Genomic DNA, 21,020 nt, shown 5'->3' with positions numbered 1-21,020 from the left:
TCCCTAACCACCCCTCCTGCCTACTTCCTATATAAAGCAGCGCCTTTCACTTCCTAATCATTAAGAAATATCTGGTCATGCGCCCCAGCTGTGGCTCGACACCAAGACAGACAGACTGAGTGACCGTCAGTTGTAACATGACCTTGACCTTGACCTTCCTAATCATTACAGCTACTGCTCTCTGCATTCGCAAGCCAATTCACCTGCTCTGAAGATGGAGGCCATACGCTGGCATTACGCGTCGGCTAAAACGAAGAATACACGGCGCCAAAACCCAGAAGACGACTTTCTTCAGTACTCTTATTTGTTTATGTTCTATATCCATTTGTAACTTACTTATTGACTTACTCTCGTTTAAATAAAGAGGGCACTATTTTGTGAAATTATTACGCTTTTACATAAACAGACGCTGCGTTTGTATGTACATGTTTGTAAATCGCTTGCACACGCAAAAAAAAAAATTGGAAAGTTATCTGTAACAGGATATATATTGATATGGAAGGAAACATAGTAAAACTCCGGAACTGTCGCTTTCAGTCTAAGGTATTTATGTATTGCAAACTCAGACTGCGGGGAAATTTTCATGAAGAGTCTGGTTCCGGCAAAAAAATGAGTTTCATACTTGCGACCGAGGGCTCATAGTCAAAGAATTTGGGGTTACAATCAAACCTGTGTCTGTCTATCGTGGACGTACCCGATGATGAAAGTTGCCCCAAACCTTTATATCGTGGAACGTTATTATTGTTGCCGACTGAGTCCCTTCTCGTTAACCACACTGTCTGGGAAATGTGGTGAATTTGACATGTACAGCTTGACTTTGAAGCCTTATGCTGTTCACATATGAGGGACAATTCGGGAGATAGGTATATAGAACTTTTGGGGAGAGTGATTCTGGATTCTTTTCGGTATGGAAGAAAATGTCCTCTGGTGGTGTACCCAGCCACTGAAGCTGAAATCCAAATAAGACACGAAGAACGACACCGGCAACCTATTGCAGTTGGAGGGTTGTAGAAAACGAAGCACGTTACTGAAGATTGGCTGCGGGCGTGAGGTTGAAGTGACAGCAAAATAAACCTATGAAGGGGCAGCATCAGCAACTAGGAAAGAAATGTAGGGGGTATTCCCTGCTTCAGCTTGAAGTAAAGGAATTGCTAACACTGGGTAACGTATAGCACTGTCACATTTTGCATTCCGCGTGCAACTGGTATCGATTCTTTTCTTTTCTTTCTTTTCCATTCGATATCTCGCACGAATGTCACGTCGGGCAATAAAATCGGCGACGAGTACGTGGAGAGGAAAGCCTATTGCCTGTTATTCCACACTATCGATCACTTTACTTCGATATCTCTCTTCCTGCTCTCTCGTTTCACCGCTTCAGTGCCTATCCTCCTCGTTTTGTCATCTCGAAGTATTGCATCACTCCACTCTTTGCTGTTTCATGTCTGTGCCAGTTCGTATTTTAAGAGATCATGCACTCAAGCTGACATCAGAAGCCACAGCCTAGCCCAAGAGTACTTTGTAAGTCAAATATAAGGACAAAGGTACGGAGGGGCGGGGATTACTTTGTAATGTCAACGTCATTTTTATGACGCGACACACATTTATATACTTTGTCGTTTTGAGTTTTGCCGCCCGATATATCATATAAAGTTACTGTTTTCAACCAATGGGATGGAAATTGGGATTTCTTTTTTCATTTTTGACCCAATCACTAGTAGTAGACGCTTCACTCATAATCTTAATTCCAAGACTTTCTATTGTCATGTATTATCACTGTAATGTAAGAAATTCAGCATCTATTTCTACACCGAATTTGATTACATAATACATCAGGACTACCCATTAAGATTGAAATTGTTTCCACGGGCATAATTTCAATTCTGACTCTATATAATTCACATATTCGATACAGTATATTTCATTTCTTATCCGCGAATGAAGTATAAGGTTCCACAAGCCTTTTCTTTAGGTCACAACGTATAGATAGGTGAGCTGTCCTTGTAACAGGCTGTGGAGGCACATAGGGTTGTGAGATGTTGAGGCTCCCACATTTTCTAGACAAGCGGCTCACCCATGACCGTGTGGTTATCAGCCTTACGCGCCGGCCGCCTTTTACCCCCAGGAATATTCCTAGTATTCATTTCTGTTAGAGGCTGAGTCGACCCCAGGGCCATATTGCGGCTGGGAGGATTAGGTAAATTGAAAAATCCACCTAATCAGGATTGGAACCCGCAACCTTCCGACTTTTAGTATAGTGCCTGAACCAACTACGCTACCGCGCGCCCCCTCAGAACATATAACTTCGTGATTTTAAATAATATCGGAACAAGAAACTGAAGTGTTACGAAGCGTAACTTCCTGTTTCAATGAAAGAGCTATTATGGAGCTAGAGTTCATACGAGACAGCCACATGCAAAGTATTTTTCACTTCATGAATTAAAATATTTTTCCTTATAATTTTTTAATTAATTTCAAACAAATTCTACCTTAACGAGGACCGTACTGCCTCTATATATATATGACTGCTTGTATTCTTTTATTTTTTATATAGTTTCATAAAATTTGCATATATTCCTACCGTCCAAATTCATTCTGGCATAGTTTGTTCATTTCTTGCCTTCAGAGACACCACGTATGAGCCCAAGAGAGATTTTAAAAAGGGAGAACGCTACTATCATACAAATAAATGTCTTAACATGTTATCGTATGAAGGTACAAGTACTCTAAACCCATGCAAGCCACTTTTGATTAAACTGAATAAAACAGTGATAACGTTAAATTATTCTTGCATACTAATGCACTCAATATTTTACCCAAACCAAAGAAGTCGTTGAAGAAATGTACATTTTTCACTCTACACTGATATTAGTTAGCATAAAATGGGTTAAAATTGTTGCAGAAATTTAGTTCAACCCACACTGAAAGTCCTAATGCAGTTCTTCCCTCTTCCAGTCAGCATAGGAGTGATGTGTTTAAGTTTGAATGCACCGCTTAATTAATCTGAGCTGTCCTGATGAGATGCTTAATTATAAACTGAGGACGCACAACATTCATGCAGGAGAACAAGTTTGTCCCCGTTGAGACAAGAGCCTTCAGTCTGTCTCTTCATCGTTTTGTTCTCTTGCAACAGGCGGGCACACCAGTTTGTTTTTGAACAAATGACTCTCGACCGCGACCCCATTCAGGAAAAATGATGGCACTCGCTTTGTTCCTGTGTGCGTCGCCTGGCAACACAAGCCGATGCTCTTTTTTTATTTCTGTATTCACTTTCCGGAGACAGACGTCGACATGTGAACAAAATAAGTTCGCAGTCTTCGGCTTCTTGTAGTTGATTCGTGTGTTGTTAAATAACGCCTTTGTAACCGTTGAAGTTAAATAATTTAGAATAAAATGAAAGACGAAAATCAGCGAAGATGACATAAAAACTGAAAGTAGGAGATTGTTCTATAATTGAAGGCAGTAGTCTGGAGTGACCGAATAAAAGCACGATAAAACCCAATTATTACACCTGTGACTCAGCCGAGATTTTAACTTTTTGCTTTAAAATTCAAGTTACTGTTACACGAACGAGTTCAATCTGTTCTTGAGGATTTCAGCTTCAGTGAATTTGACCAGATTTGTATTACGGTGTTGCGGAAATATATTTCCTTCACTTGGCTCCGTCTGAATATAGAATTACTTTCGAATATTCAGCAGTTAATGTGCTTGCACGTACGTCATCTATTTCACGAAGTATTTCTAACATAAGTAAGCTCTCGTCAAAAGGCCGCGCCATAGCTCAAGCGGTTAGTCGCTGGCTTCCCACCGCGGCTGCCCGGGTTCGATCCTGGGTCTGGTCAAGTGGGATTTGTGGTGGACAAAGTGACGCTGGGGCAGGTTTTCTAATCAAGGCCGCGAGTTCGATGTAACAACTAAATTGTAACCTCATTGTCAATATTTTCTGAATCTAATTCACAAAACCCATGAATCGACTTCCGGTCTATACCATTCTGTGCCTGTGATTTTGAAGTATTATTTGCTGTCATCTCAGTTCATTTAGCGGAACTGTTTTGACTAAGTAGGTTGCATTAAATCCTGCTAATGTTCCTTACCTCTTCAACGCACTTTGGGTGCTATGTATACCACGTGCTAAAAACTTCAAAGTTCACAGGATTGTATTAACAGGATGTATTTACTCGTATGTACCACGCGTCACCCTCTTTCCGCTAAAGTTGGCACTAACTTCGCCGAAAAGCCGCGGTCGCTCGGTCGGTATAGTTCGTTTACCGACTCAAGCCACGGAGTTTGTTTGTTATATGATTCTCAAATTAAGCAACGACTGTTTCCCTAAACTGCATTAGCCATTTGGTGGGAACTGCATTTTTATCAATTATTTAGATGAACTATAGACTTCCAAGGATTAAAGTAGGCAACTTCCACTTCCGTCGGCAACTTCACAGTTCTTCCGTCACTCATCTTTTAGAATGGCCGGTGAAACTGTCGAAACTCTGGGATGAAAATCCAGACAGGAACCTCCCTGACAATTAAAGTAGCTCATTGCTCTATTGCCAGTTATTAGCCAAATCCATCAAAACTTTCAGACTTCAATAAGTGAAAGAAGCTTATATTTCAGATGAATTGAACACTTTTAGGTACGATTTGGTCATATAGGAAATTTGATTTTAGAATAAGTAAACTTAGTTTCTGAGTAGGCAACTTCACAGTTCTTCCGTCACTCATCTTTTAGAATGTCCGGTGAAACTGTCGAACCTCTGGGATAAAAATCCAGACAGGAACCTCCCTGACAATTAAAGTAGCTCATTTGCTCTATTGCCAATTATTAGCCAAATCCATCAAACTTTCAGATTTCAGTAAGTGAAAGAAGCTTATATTTCAGATGAATTGAACACTTTTAGGTACGATTTGGTCATATAGGAAATTTGATTTTAGAATAAGTAAACTTAGTTTCTGAGTAGGCAACATAAACGGGTAACTTTTCTTTCTTGACCTCTGTCCTCAGTGCTAATGTTCAATTCTTAAAGTTGAGAGGTCACGACGCTTCGTGTTTCCTTCTTATTGTTTCTTCTGATATAGAAGCTATTTCCTGACTCAAAGCGTCTTAGACCGCCCAAGGAACATGGACATTGTCATATATTGTGTTTGTACAGTTCTGAAGATATTTCGTTTAAAGACAAACACTTTAAGCTATATTGAACATATAAAACTTTCCCCTGTAAATAGATTTCCAATAACTTCATACACAACGGACTTGAAGAAATGCACAATACAGGATATTTTCGGCGTTTAGTATTGGTTTATTTCTATCTATCTTAGAATTTACCTGAAAGACCTGAGGAAACCCACAAAATACCTCAGTGAAGATATTCTGTGTCCCGACCGAGGTTAAAACCGNACAATACAGGATATTTTCGGCGTTTAGTATTGGTTTATTTCTATCTTAGAATTTACCTGAAAGACCTGAGGAAATCCACAAAATACCTCAGTGAAGATATTCTGTGTCCCGACAGAGGTTAAAACCTAGCATTTTCGGAATACAGGTAAGAAACGTTAACACTTGAGCTAACTTGATTTCGAGTGGATAACATCCCTGATTCGTATTCGTGAGGTCCTGAGTTCAAATATCTACCCTAAAGCCTGATATCCTGACAGGGTTTTCGTAGATTTTCTTAGTCTCTTCAGGTGAATGCCAACGTAATACCTTTAAATAGGCCACAACCATTTAATATGTAGTCATTTGAAATTTACCGAATGTGATCGTTCTCTCATGTCGTTCAATGGAACTAACTACTGCAGCTGATGAAAAGCCAATAAATTACTTAGGATCCATAGGCCTACGTTAGTTCTTCCATTGGGCCTCATTCCGCTCTGGTTTCATCAATGTCACCGTGTCATATTTGTTTTCTAAGCTCTTGCAGATGCTGCTGTCTCTCAGGTTTTCCTCCATATCTCTCTTGTATACTTTCCCCCCGTGTGCGTGCTACATATAGTGCCCACTACACAATCCTTTACCCACACTTCTCTCGAACTGCTACAGGTCATGGGGTCCTTGTCATGAAATTTGAAGTATACGGCTAGTCAGGATCTAAGATTTGACACTGTACTGACTGAAATTAACTTCTCTAAGTATGAAATAGGATTCCTTATTAAGTAAATAAAACACTTTGGAATCACGGATTATTTGAAGACATAAGCATATTCGAACTCAAAGCAAGGAAAGAGAAGAAGTTGAAACTAGTTATAGTTCCCATACGTTTATGTAAGAATGAAGGTTGTTTAAGAACCTCACCACCAGCAAAACTGAAAGTTTTAAGACGTTCCTAGGGATGCACATAAACAGTAAAGGTAAAGTTGTCCCTATGCTTAACAAAATAAACGCTGCACCATGAAGGCGTATGGGGCAGTGAATGTATAGATCCATATTTTCTTGACCTCGACACTAGCTGGAGGTGAGTGTTCAGCTTTGTGTCCTGGCCACTTTATTTCGGGGAAAGAGCCTCCGGTTCTCATTAAATAGGAGGCTGGGTGAACCCCAGAGCCGGTCTGGACGACGTGGAAAATTGAAAGTTCTTGACCCAACCAGGACTCGAACTCCGACCTCCCTGTCCTTCAGCCAGTATGCAGTCGCTATAATGACTGCTCCTAAGAAAAACTAAATACGTAAGTAGCTTAGGGGAGGGAGGGAAATTCTTATTCCCGAACATGCAAGAATGCATTGACCATGCCAGAGTATCTAAGGTTGTGCTGCATGCAAAGGAATATATATATATACAGAGTGTCCCAGGTGGAATGTGCCAGACTTCGGCAGGGTGTTCCTTATGTTAAAATATGCCAATATAACCCAAAACACCTATGTCCAAATTCGAAGGGTTACGGAGATAATGGCCCGAGAAAAGTGTGGTCTTCTGGCGGGTCCGCACACTGTACCAGTCAGCTGACAAGTCTTATCAATGTTTGTCCTTGAGTGTGGTGATGACGCTCACACTAGCCGCATACACTCGCATACCAGAATGCGCAGTCAGCCATGTTACGTCAGTGCTTGCCATTCATGTGTCATGTAACTTGGAACCCTAACGATAACTATGACATGGCGTGCGAGTTTTTTTTGTAGTTCAATTTAATGGCTTCGTGTCACTCACAAGTTATTTTGATGTTACGTACATTATTAACATTGCAGAAACCACATNGAAACAGGTTTGAACCTAATCTGTGGAAGGCAAATAAAAGAGAATACAAAGCAAGAAACGACTATTGTCGAGCAAGAAGGAAGAAGTAAGTAATGAAATGTCTGTGTGGACGAAAGGGAACTAGAATAGTTCAGGCGGTATGGCGACGGGCTCTTGGCTTCAACGCCCCGGTTCGATTTCCGGCAGGGGAAAGAGATTTTTCTCTCCTCTACACATTCAGACTGGCTTTGGGGCTCGCACAGCCTCCCATCTAATAGCTACAAGGGGCTCTTCCCTCAGGGGTGTGAAGCTGACCACTCCCATCTAGTGCCGAGGTTAAGCATGGAGAAACAATATCTTCAAACCGCGCGTCTTAATGATTTGTGCTTAATTAACTAAACAGAGGGGCAACTTCACATTTCTATCGCCAGTAAGGAACTAGTCACGAGCATTAAGAGAATATATAGGAGGAGACTTACCGTAGAGCCTCACTGTGCCGTCAGCATGGCCCAGCGAGTTGGTTGACACACACATGTAGACCCCCAAGTCCCGCCTGCTTAACTGGTTGACCGTCAGCTTCAGGTGCACCTTATATGACGTCCGATTCTCCACGATAGAATGTTTAGCCCTGGAGAAGAAAATCTTCTTAACATTAGGCACGATTAGAGTATGACACAGGCGTATGTCAGGCTAAAAGCGGCCCTCCTTTTTCCAGATATTAAAGAACAAAATTATCTGGTGGAAAAATTAGAACAAGTATTTTATTTTCTCCCAGAACGATTTAAATATTTAGATGCATACGTTGTTCAGAAAACTGCCTGAAACAGTAAGGTCTCTGGGTTATACAGACCGACTGTTCTCTTTGTTACTTCATCCACACCGAATTTGAGGCCCGTTCCGATTAGTTGCCGACGGTAAAGGGCGCTCTTTTCCATTGCTGTAAGGCAACAGAAGAGTTTCGCTGACCGAACTGAGTGACCTGGCTAAGAAAATACAAACACTGATGATTTATATTTATTAAATTTTCATAATTTTAATAATATTTCAGCGAGATTAAGATTACTACTACTCTACTGTACTTTGCTCTGGTTGCCCAGTATCATATTTCCGAGAACAAGGTCCATAAACAGCAACAGTTAAACGGTTGTTAATTACAACGTGTTTCTCAGTGTACATATATTTTTTCCTCTGGCGTTACGGCCCCAATTTGGGCCTTGGCCTACCTCAATGAAACTCTCCGTTTCACTTCGGTTTACTAGATCTTAGACATTCGGTAGGACTCCTTGGGCGGGTGATCAGCTCGTCACAAGGCCTCTACCTGTACACAAACACAGAAAACGCATACACAAACACTGAACCTCCAAGCCCTGAGTGGGATTCGAAACCACCTTCGAGCAATCGAAGAGAGTGTATGTCTTAGCCCGCTCAACTACCGTTACCATACATACTACCACAGTCAATAATTTCGTTGACTGGCCTCAAAGAGTCGTTGTAGTGCAATACAGAGGATAGGTTGAAGCACGATATGATGCCCTGTCGGTTCATCTCTCTTCACAGCAAGAAGCAGCTGTGTGCAAACAGTGTAAGCAGAACTACGGCCTTTATTGTGAGCTGCAGTTAAATGCGAGTGGCAGAAATCGAAAATGTGGCAGTTTGAACAACGGGCAAACCTCAAGTTTTGCCAGAAATTAGACAAATCCCTTAGCGAAACATTTGGCGTAGGAAGAATTGGCTGTTCCTACATGACAACGCCCCTGCACATCGCCCTGTTCTTGTCCAAGAGGAACTGGCAAGGGAACACGTCACCGCTTTGCCACACCCTCCGTACTCACCTGATCTCGCACCATGCGATTTCTTTCTCTTTCACCGCTTTAAAAAAAAAGGCTACGTGGCCGTAGATTTCAGTCGTCTGAGAAGGTAGTCAATGCCACAAGAGACGCCGTACGGGAATTTCCTGTCAATATGTTTCAGCAATGTTTTCGGCAGCTATATCAACCTTGGCAGACTTGCATAGCGGCCAACGGCAACTATTTTGGGGGCCAATGTGGATCTGTGTAAGTGTATGTGAATACCTTGTAATATAATGCGATAAAACCACAATCCACGAAATTAATGATTCTACCACGTACTTTAGTGTACATTAAAGTGAACCACTACAAATCAAAACCGAATCGCGGTCGAAAGATTAGCCTTACTTCTTATTCGGGAGGTCCTGTGTTCAAGTTTCGGCTCGGACACCGACTTCCCCTAGTGAGATGTTCGTGGCTTTCCCCAGCTCTTTCATGAAAATTTTAGAATAGTATCTCAGGTTAGGTAACTAACACTTCCTTGTACACAATCTTAATTGCAGCATTCACTTATTACACTATTACTCTACGCTGTAGAATATTAGTTCCTGGTACAGTCGTTAACTAAACCACACATACACACAAAAATATATATATATAGCATAGATTGTGGGGCTTGAAACTTTTTCCAGGACTTCAGATAACCACGTCCTTAAGGTAAAGTCCCTGTGCTTGACTAATTAAGCACTAAACCATGAAGACGTGTGGGGAACTGATTGTGAGCCCGGATAGCGTAGTCGGTATAGCGACTGGCTACGGGATGGACGACAGGGGGCTCGGAGTTCGAGTCCCTATAGCGTCAAGATTTTTCGCTTCTCCACGTCGTCCAGACCGACTCTGGGGCCCACCCAGCCTCCTATCCAAGGAGTACTGGGGATTATTTCCCCGGGGGCAAAGCGGAGGGGGCGGAAACTGACCACTAACCTCGAACTAGTGCTGAAGTCAAGAAAATATGGATCTATACATCCACTGCCTTACGTGTTAAATGAATGAATCTCTTGATATTTCTTATGTGACATACTGTATTGCACCGTGGGTATTTTACAACCTACACTCCTTAGTTACCTTAACAGTAAACGGCACTTCGCAATCGACCATTGATTTTAATACGTATTTAATGTAACCAACAAAGCTGCTGATCTTTGTATTATTGTGCATTGAATTGCTTTTGTTTATGTAATCATTTTAGTGCTTCGCTTTGAGCCGCTGTACACGGGCTCATTATTCTGTAATCAGAACCTAGACACAATAGTGTTATCCACTGTACTCTCCGATATGCTGTGCGTAATGAGTGTCTGGCGTTTTATGCAACTCTGCCGCACAACTTGAGCGCTGATACAAATTGTATTCATTTTCATCAGTGGGCTGGAAGCATGAGATTAGTCTCTTAGAGTAGAACTGCCCCTTTTTAATTAATGCCAATGGGGTGGGACTAAGTCCCTTGTATTGCGGTCACTTCTGGCCTATTGCACCAGCCCCAGATGATAAGCGAGGGTGATTGTGGAGCAATTGGTGGAATGAAGATTGGCAAGGGAAACCGAAGTACTCGGAGAAAACCTGCCCCAGCGCCACTTTGTCCATCACAAATTCCACTTGATCAGACCCGGGATGGAACCAGGGCCGCCGCGGTAGGAAGCCAACTAACCGCTTAAGCTATGGCGCGGCCGGAGAACTGCCCCTTTGTAAGGGTCTTAATTTACCCTTATGTTCGAACATTGCACAAAAATGAGGCTGAGGATTGTACCAAAAAAAAAAAAACAATATCCGTGACGTGAGTCCGCAAGCGAACTATACCTACCGAGCGATCGCCGCTTGTCGGCGAAGTTAATGCCAACTTTAGCGGATAGAGGGTGTCACGTAGTCAGCGCAACGAATCATCACTGCCGTTAATCTCGGTTTTGTAGACCGAAGCCGCTATTTCCTCGAAATAGCTCCTCAATGATCCTCACGAGGCTGAGTGGACCCCGTTCTAGACACACTACTTTTCAGAAAATCTAGTAGCGCCGGGAATCGAAACCGGACCTCTAGATTTGTAGGCTGGAACTCTTGTCCAAAATTTCTTAGTATTTGGAATGGATAGAAGTTAGTCATTGGCTTCATGCTTAAGCCGTTTTTCCCCCTTGGACAGAGAGCCAGTTGCCCATTGAATAGGGAGTCTGATGGCCTAAGAACGGTACCAGACGCGGTGGAGAAATGATAATATCAGTGGACACAAACTTTTCGAATTTCAAGGCTTAACGTTTATTAATAGCCACATTCGTTTAGGTTCGTGGCAGTACACACAAAGAGACATAAACTACGACCTTGAAACTACGATGCGTGCTTTCAGTGTAAAACACAAAACGCCTCTTTTGGAACTGCGTATTGTGAGCTTATTCTGTTGCACTTCGTGCAAGCGACTTAAAAGCCCATTTTGCTGACTCTGTCCGTGACTGAAAAATAATTAACCGAAATCGTAATTCTCTTCATGCAGGTGATTTGTCTCTGTCACAGTGTTCTGTCGTGCTGCTGACAGACTTAATGCAATCTCTCTGTCTGTCTCTCTTACATGCACACACACACACACACACACACACACAGACACCATGGAAGAGTGCATTAAGTACTTTATACTGAATTGACCAGTATGAGGAAGATATAGCTGATGCTTCACAGCTAAAGGACCGCCTGTGTGGTCTATTGGTCAGCGTTGCTGGTTACAGATCCAGAGGTCCGGGTTCGATTCTCGGTGCTACCAGATTCTTTTTCTGAGAAGTGGTGGGTCTTGAACGGGGTCCACTCAACCTCTTGACTATAATTGAGGAGCTATTTCAAGGAAAGAGCGGCTTCGGTCTAGAAAAACGAAATTAACAGCAGTGGGGAATCATTGCGCTTACCACGCGACACCCTCTATCCTCAAACCTGGCACTAAACTTCGCCGACAAGCGGCGGTCGCTCGGTCGGTATAGTTCGTTTGCGGACTAAAATCAAGGAGTGTGTTTGTTTTTCACAGCTAAAGCTATTTGTACTGTAATATGGTCATAATTGATTTAGTGGCCGCTGAGAAATAAGTCCTTTCTTGTGTGTTCCTTTACTTTAAGCCCAACGTTCTTATCTTGACTCTAACGTGTGTACGTGTTATACTATTCATAAACGGAGCCTGATTAGTGTAGTCGGTATAGCGTCTGGCTACGGACTGTACTGACCGAGGAGGTCGTAGTTCGAGTCCCGGTAGTGTCAAGAATTTTCTCTTCACATCTTGAAGTCAACCTCCTATCCAATGAGAATTGGAGGCTCTTTTCCCTGTGTTAAAGCAACAGAAGCGTGAAGCTGACCACCTCCAGCTTCTTACGAGGTCAAGCAAATGTGGATCTATACACCCAGTCCCCTATACGCCTTCATGGCGTCGTGCTTAAGTAGTTAAGCACAGGGACAACTTTACATTTTCATTATTCATAAATAGTAAACGTGGCTCCCCTTGTGACGAGCTAATCACCCGCCCAACGAGTACTACCGAATGTCTAAGACAGGCATGTCAAACTCAACTTTTACAGAGGGCCACCTCAGCCTTATAAATAATAGTCCAGGGCCGCACTTCAAAATAGAAATACTCGTATACATTAGATTTTGATACAAGGAAATTCAATTATATTTATTATTTAGGAATAATTTCAATATAATTACCTAAAGTCACATATCTTACAGTTTTGAAAAGCAAGAGAATGCCATTTTGACAAGTATCAAATAAACATATACAAGAAAACTCGTAGTTGATAATTTAATGTTTAATTATAACCTTTATACGTTCATCACAATGTAACATCAGCACCTGTCGCTGTGTGAAAATGAACTGAATGACAATGTACAAGAGACTACCGGACTAGTAGGAAGGTGTACCTTGTCTCAATGGTCATAAAAGTGGAAGTTTGCTAGCAGCCCATTAGACAGTGGCTGGGGGTTGCAAGCTAGTTTTCAAGGTAGAAATCCCTTGCACTTGTCTGTCAGTTGCCACCCTCCTTGCATTCTTACTACGCCTCCAAAAGGGATTTTTGGAAATACTTGGGGTGGTGAGGCTGTGCGGATTTTAGTGCATCAACCTTCTGAAATACAATAGTTTGTCCTTCACGAACTTTACAAACCGTTGGACAAACCCTTCTGCAATTCTCAGAATCACTTTTCCTGCAGCCTGCTACTTTATGTCTGCGTGAGGCTTCTTTTCTTCTGGTCTGTTGAAAAATTGTTTTTACAAAAAATATTTCTACTGAAATTTTAATATTGATTTTAATATTAATTAGCTCTAAAAGTTGAGGGGCCGCACTTTGTGGCTATGGGGGCCGCAAGTTTGACACGGCTGGTCTAAGATCTAGTAAACCGAAGTGAAACGGAGATTTTCATGGAGGTAGGCCAAGGTCCAAATTGGGGCTGTATCACCAAAAGGAAAAATAGGTTCCAATTAATAGGAACAGTAGTTAGGTCTGCACAAGGAAGATTATATTTTCAAAATTCGAAAGTGCATGCTGCAATACTTCCCATGATACGAAGCAGATGTTTTGCTCTTGTACATAATCCACTTCTGCTCTGAGCAACTGCGGTGTATGTTAATATCAAAACAAGCAATAATTGCCCCTCCTGATATTTAGTTTCCAAAAATCGAACTGGGACCCATAAATTATATTCACAGTTCATTGCTAATCATTTATTTACGTTCATAAATATTAATAGAGAATATGCAGAGGAAACCCGAATCAATTTTGCAGTACATATTGTGAGATTTTGCCGCTTGCTTGTTCCGTTTACACGGACTGTGTTCACTGTCCCACCCCGTTCGTAAAAATATGTGAAAATGAAGTGACACCTCCATTAGTAACACGTGGCATGACGACATGTTGTAACAATCATCAACTTTCGTGAACAAATAACTCCGTTATCAGATACTGTCTTCGTTTTCTCATCAGCCCTCGTTCGCAGAAAAGTTGGCAGGGAATTGGATCAGTGGCGTGAAGTCTGTATTTAGATGATTACAGAACGCCTGTGACACATGCACTGGGTGTGGTGAATGTATATAAAAAAAGATAAAGTAAAGTAAAGCTACCCCTGTAACAGGCCGTGAAGGCCCATAGGGTTGTGAGACGTTGAGGGTCCCATATTTACATAAACGGCTCAAAGATGGCGGTAAGGTTGTAGACTTACGCACCGGCCGCGCTTTACTCCCCAGGAAAATTATTATATAATTAATTCCTGGTACTCATTTCTGTTAGAGGCAGAGTCGATCCAAGGGTCATAGTGCGGCTGGAAGGATTAGGTCAATTGAAAAAAATCCAATGACCTCATCGGGAATTGTACCCGCGACCTTACGGCTTGTAGCATAGCCCCTCAACCAACTACGGTACCGCGTGCCCACGGTGATGAATATAACCTCCAGTAAAATGAACGTCTCAGAGTGTGTTGCACTACAGACGTTAGTGACAGTGATCGGGAGTAGTTTCTTGATAGTGTCTTTGTTATTTCTGTCAGCTCTGTTAAAGCTGAGTGCAAATTGATATGTTCTGTGTGTGTACAAGTTATTAATCATTCATAATCTGCATTGCGGTAGCGTAGTTGGTTGAGGCACTATAGTACAAGCGGAAAGGTCGTGGGTTCGAGTCCCGATGAGGTGGGATATTTTCAGTTTACCTAATACCAATATATAAAATCTGAAAAATTTTAAGGATTTTAAAATTTAAAATATTATCGTGTTCACACGCAGCTTACTGAGATGACACTGCAACAGTTTTAACCAGCATGTACAACTGATCCATGTTAGGTCGGTCACTGTAACCACGGCATGGCGCGTCCTCAGGTCGCGGATGGAGAAGACGCCCTCCAGTTTTGGAGGGAAGCTGCGAATATATTGAATAAGCAGTCGCGGACAGCCGACAAGGAGTGGCCCTCCAGCTTACGGGTTGGGCGTGGGGCTACAACTCCTCACCATAAAAAATATTATGTTACGAAAATGAACACAAAACCTTGGACCTGGACGGACATAAACGACCTAAGATAATGAAAATGGATATGAGATTTGGCACTTGGAATGTGCGAAGTTTGTACAGGGCAGGTTCGCTCAGGGCAGTGGCAGAAGAAATCTTAAAATATAAGTTAGATTTAGCAGGAGTACAGGAGGTCAGATGGGATGCAGGTGGCATCGCACCAGCAGGAGACTATACATTTTTCTATGGAAAGGGGAAAGAATATCATGAATTAGGTACAGGCTTTTTCGTACATAAGAGAATCGTATCAGCAGTTAACAGGGTAGAGTTCGTTAGGTCGCTGGTGTGATATCATTGTTATGAATGTTCACGCCCCAAACAGAAGATAAGATTGATGACATAAAGGTCAGGTTTTATGAAGAACTAGAATATGTAGTTGATAAATTCCCGAAGTACCCTATGAAAATCCTGTTAGGAGATTTCAATGCCAAAGTAGGGAGGGAGACATTTTCTGACCAACAATTGGGAATGAGAGTTTGCATGAAATTAGTAATCATGATGGAGTTAGAGTAGTAAATTCTGCCACATCAAAAATCTTACTGTCAAAAGTACAGTGTTCCCACATCGTAACATCCATAAATTTACTTGGACATCTCCTGATGGGAAGATACACAATCAAATAGACCATATTTTGATAAATAGGAGACGGCACTCAAGTATACTTGATGTCCGATCATTCAGAGCAGCAGATTGTGATACTGACCACTACCTGGTGGTGGCAAAGGTTAGGGAAAGACTGGCAGTGAGCAAACAAACAATGAACAGAGTTCATATGGAGAGGTTTAATCTCAAGAAATTAAATGAGGTAGAGGGTAAAGAGCAGTATCGTGTTGAAATCTCAAATAGGTTTACGGCTTTGGAAAACTTGGACACTGAGGTGAATGTTAATAAAGCTTGGGAAATTATTACAGAGAATATAAAAATGTCTGCCATAGACAGTCTAGGTTATTACGAACCGAAGAAGCATAAGCCACGGATCGATCAAGGATGCTGAAAATTATTAGATCAAAGAAAGCAGGCCAATTACAATGGTTACAGGATCCAAGCGAGTTAAATGGGGATAATCTGAACAATATAAGACGTGAAACCAGCAGGCATTTCAGCAACAAAAAGAGGGAATATCTGAAAGAAAAAATTGATGAGCTTGCAGTGAACAGTAAGAACAAGAACATTAGAGACCTGTATAGAGGAATAAATGACTTTAAGAGGAGTTACCAGCCTAGCAGTAACTTAGTGAAGGATGAGAACGGTGATCTGCTTGCAGATTCCCACAACATTTTGAATAGGTGGAGGAACTACTCTAAGTTATTGAATGTACATAGGGTCAGTGATGTTAAGCAGACAGAAATCGATACAGCTGAGCTGTTAATACCTGCTCCTAACCCTTTAGATTTTGAAAGTGCTATTGCAAAATTGAAAAGTTATAAATCGCCAGGTAGTGATCAAATTTCGGCAGAACTCATTCAAGCAGGAGGCGAAATATTACGTTCTAAGATCCACAATATAATCACTTCTATTTGGCATAAGGAAGAATTTCCTGGCAGTGGAAGGAGTCTATTATTTTACCAGTGCACAAGAAGGGTGATAAAACTTACTGTAGTAATTATCGGGGGATATCATTGCTATCAACTTCATATAAAATTTTCTCCAATATTCTTCTTTCAGGGTTAAGTCAATATATAGATGAAATTATTGGGGATCATCAGTGTGGGTTTCGACGTAACAGATCAACTACAGATCGGATCTTTTGCATTCGTCAGATACTGGAGAAAAATGGGCGTACGATGAGACAGTACATCAGCTATTCATAGACTTCAAGAAAACCTATGATTCAGTTAGGAGGGAAGTATTGTACAATATTCTGATAAGAGTTTGGGATACCCATGAAACTACTTAGGTTGATTAAAATGGGTTTAAACGAAACATAATAAAGTCCGTGTAGGTAAAATTTGTGTGATAAATTTCCTATCCAGAATGGTCTAAAACAAGGAGATGCTTTATCGCCACTCCTTTTCAACTTTGCCTTAGAATATGCAATTAGGAAGGTCCAGGGAAACCAGGTGGGACTGAAACTAAACGGGACACATCAGCTGTTGGTCTACGCCGATGATTTGAATCTACTGGGTGATACTGTAGATACCATAAAGAAAACACACAAACTTTCATTGACGCAAGTAAAGAGATTTGTCTAGAAGTAAACACAGAGAAAACTAAGTATATGTTGCTGTCTCGTAACCAAAATGCAGGGCAAAATCATGACATAAAGATAGTAGACAGATGTTTTGAAAATATGGCACAGTTCAGATATTTGGGAACAACGATAGCAGATCGAAACCTGATTCAGGAGGAAATTAAGAGGAGATTGAACTCGGGTAATGCTTGCTACCATTCAATCCAGAACCTTTTGTCTTCTCGTCTGTTGTCCAAAAACATAAAAATTAGAATATACAAAACTATAATTTTGCCTGTGGTTCTGTATGGGTGTGAAACTTGGTCTCTGACATTAAGGGAGGAACATAGACTGAGGGTGCTTGAGAACAGGGTGTTGAGGGGAATATTTGGACCGAAGAGAGATGAAGTGACAGGAGGTTGGAGAAAACTGCATAATGAGGAGCTTCATAACTTGTACTCTTCTCCAAGTATAATTAGAATGATCAAGTCAAGGAGGAGGAGGTGGGCAGGTCATGTAGCACGAATGGGGTAGACGAGGTTTGCGTATAGGTTATAGGTGGGAAAGCCAGAAGGAAAGAGACCACAGGGAAGACCAAGGCGTATGTGGGTGGACAATATTAGAATGGGTGTTAGAGAGATATGATTGGATGGTATGAATTAAATAGATCTGGTTAAGGATCGGGACCAGTGGAGCGCTCTTTTGAACACGGTAATGAACCTTCGGGTTCCATAAAATGCTGGGAAATTCTCGATTAGCTGCAGAATTGGCGGCTCCTCCAGAAGGGCTCACCTCCATGAGTGAGTAGGTAAGTAAGTATATACACCTGATGGGTCGGAATGCCGCCATCGGTATAGCGACTGACGTGGCGGTCGAGGAGTTGGATTTCGAGTCCCAATATTTTTCTTCTCTCGTGTTTGTCCAGACCGGTTTAGGGTCCCACTAAGCTTCTTATCCAATGGGCACAGAGGGCGCTTTCCCCGCGATTAATAGCCGGGGCGTGAAGCTGACTACTCACCTCCAATTAGTACCGCTATCAGGAATAAATGGAACAATACATCCACTCCCCCATACATCTTCGTTGGCTGGTAGTTAATTAGTTAAGCGCGGGGAGAACTTTATCATTTTGTATACACTTGATGATGGCCGAGTGAGGTCGAAACATGTTGTAATGAGATATATTTAAGGCAGAAATACGGTTGCAACAGGCCGCTGAGGTATAACGTTAATGTTGAAGGAGGTGATTACGGCAGCAAGAGCGACGGACTGTTCACGAGATAACAAGACTTGGTTAACGGAATCTCAAATACACATGTAAGATTTGAGGCTTTCACGGCGGTGACTTTGAAGAAAGCAGTCTTCTGGGATTTGGCACCGTGTATATGTGGTGTTAACCGACGTTTCGGAGGAACGTATCGCCTCCATCTTCAGGGTAGAAGAAAAAGTATAAGAAATCTGCAAGCGACAAGACCGTGAGAACGGTCTGCTTTTACCGTTTTCACGGTCTTGTCGCTTGCAGATTTCTTATACTTTTTCTTCTACCCTGAAGATGGAGGCGATACGTTCCTCCGAAACGTCGGTTAACACCACATATACACGGTGCCAAATCCCAGAAGACTGCTTTCTTCAAATACACAGTTGCGTGATGTGTGGGTGCAAGATAACGAAACTTTAGAATAGATTATATATATTTAAACGAATTTGCTCCAACAAGAAGATATTGTACTGAAATAAACATAAGGCTTCCGCTGTAGTCAATTTAAAACTCGCACTTAAGTCTCAATTCGTGAAAGGAATAAAGTTGCAGAAAACCGTCCCAATCCAGTTGTAACCTGAATATCAAATGCTAGAAGTGAACACACGGCGATGTTTCTCGTTTGAAATCGCGTGCCACCAACTTCTTCTGATCTTCTGCGAGAAATAACATGTCCACCAGGGGAGCCAGAATGGCCCTAGGTCCTTACAGTCTTCCGTGTAACGGATGTTATGGTTCTTTCTCTGAAGATCGGCTGATAGGGTACTTCATTACTTTCACCCACTTAGCGATTAATTAATCAGAAAAGAGGGCACGCTGTAGCATAGTTGGTTGAGGCACTATGCTACAAGCCAGATGAGAGCGGGTTGAATTCCCGATGAGATCTTCTTATTTTTCAGTTTACCTAATCCTTCCAGCATCACTATGGTCCTGGGGTCGACTCAGCCTCTAACAGAAATGAGTACTACGAATCTTCCTGGGGGGTAAAGGTCGGCTGGAGCGTAAGGCTGACAAACTTATGTGAGCCGATTTTCTAGAAAATGTGGGAGCATCGACGTCTCACAAACCTATCGGCCTCGACGGCCTGCTACAGTGTTAACTTTAACTTTCTTTTAATGAGCAAAGAAGATACTAATTAACAGTGTCAGTATATGTTCTTCATTGATTTTTTTTCCTTCGCACTACAGGCCCAGTGGGCCTAGGCCTACCTCCATGAACTTCTCAGTTCACTTCGGGTTTTCTAGATCTTACACATTCGGTAGGATTCCTTGGGCTGGTGATCAGCTAGTCGCAAGGCCTCTACCTGTACACAAACACAGAAAAAAAACACACACAGAAACTAAACATTCATTCCCTGAGTGGGATTCGAATCCAGATCCAGGTTTCCAAGCGAGCGAAGACAGTACATGCCTTAGACCGCTCGGCTACCGTGACCGGCTTCTTCATTCATTGCTTGGCTTTATTCAGTTGTTAAATGTTAATTGTAGGCCCAAGTTTTCCCCCTGAAATCTGAATCCAGCATTCACCTTCACAGCCTGTGACTTTTAATATTACCCTTTCTCCTGTATCGCTTCGTACCTTTTTCTAACCAGAATTTTATGCCCATAAAATTTCTCCTCATGCATGCAAGATATACTGTGCAAGCGCTCGTGCTACAGGGTAGAAAGCGCGAGTAAGTGTTTCCAGCATCACTATGGTCCTGGAAGCGGTTAGTCGCTGGCTTCCCACCGCGGCGGCCGGGGTTCGATCCCGGGTCTGGTCAAGTGGTATTTGTGGTGGACAAAGTGGCGCTGGGGCAGGTTTTCTCCGAGTACTTTGGTTTGGTTTCCCCTGCCAAACTTCATTCCACCAATTACTCCACAATCACCCTCACCTATCATCTGGGGCTGGTACAATAGGCCAGAAGTGGCCGCAGTACAAGGGACTTAGTCCCACTCCACTAGCAATAAAAAAGATGTAAATAGAATTTTCTTAACGTCTTGTTTATACTTCGTTGATTTGAAGGAAAACAAGAGATACGGATTGAAGTATCATGTTGACATTTTTAGGCTAAGACGGTTTAATTGGGAAGATTTACTTAGTGATATATGGAGCCGAGCCCTTCTTGAGGAGCCGCCAATTCTGTAGCTACTCAACAATTTCCCAGCATTTTATGGAATCCGAAGGTTCATTACCGTGTTCACGAGAACCCTCTACTGGCCCCTCTCCTGAGCGAGATCAATCCAATCTCAATTGGGAAGATAATGGAGGAAATTACATAAAGAGGAATTTAGTTACCTATGTTCTTCATGTGTTACTGTCCAGTTCCTTGAAATAAAGATACATGAGCAAGACATTTTTAGACGGCTTGTATGATGACGAGACACTGGCAAGTGAAAATTGTGTATGGGAAGTAAAATAACGTTTAGAAACATTGTATTCCTGGTAGGTTCTTTAAACTGGCTGACGTTGGAGTACAATAAGAAATTTTCTTTGTGTAAATAATACATATTTGTTGGGCTTCCATATCAACGTTTATTTGTTTTAACGGGCTAGTAAGTATCTATTGCTAATATAAAAGCGATATAGTGCATGGTGGAT

At 41.9% G+C, this 21,020-nt stretch overlaps 1 protein-coding gene across 1 annotated transcript in view; it reads right to left on the bottom strand.

Moving 5' to 3' along the window:
- The window catches only part of LOC111864386 (lachesin), a gene marked incomplete at its 5' end in the record, with an annotated part of 44,085 nt that overhangs the window by 12,161 nt on the left and 10,904 nt on the right, over positions 1–21,020 (bottom strand). The window contains one exon of the mRNA XM_023851607.1: positions 7,643–7,791. Within this exon, the coding sequence (XP_023707375.1) occupies positions 7,643–7,791 (149 nt within the window). The remainder of the gene's footprint in view (positions 1–7,642; positions 7,792–21,020) is intronic.

Source organism: Cryptotermes secundus, unplaced genomic scaffold (genome assembly GCF_002891405.2).
Source record: "Cryptotermes secundus unplaced genomic scaffold, Csec_1.0 scaffold357, whole genome shotgun sequence".
NCBI classification, from domain to species: Eukaryota; Metazoa; Arthropoda; class Insecta; order Blattodea; family Kalotermitidae; genus Cryptotermes; species Cryptotermes secundus.
The sequence above is the reverse complement of the archived record's forward strand: the minus strand, read 5'-3'. Positions and strand labels throughout refer to the sequence as shown.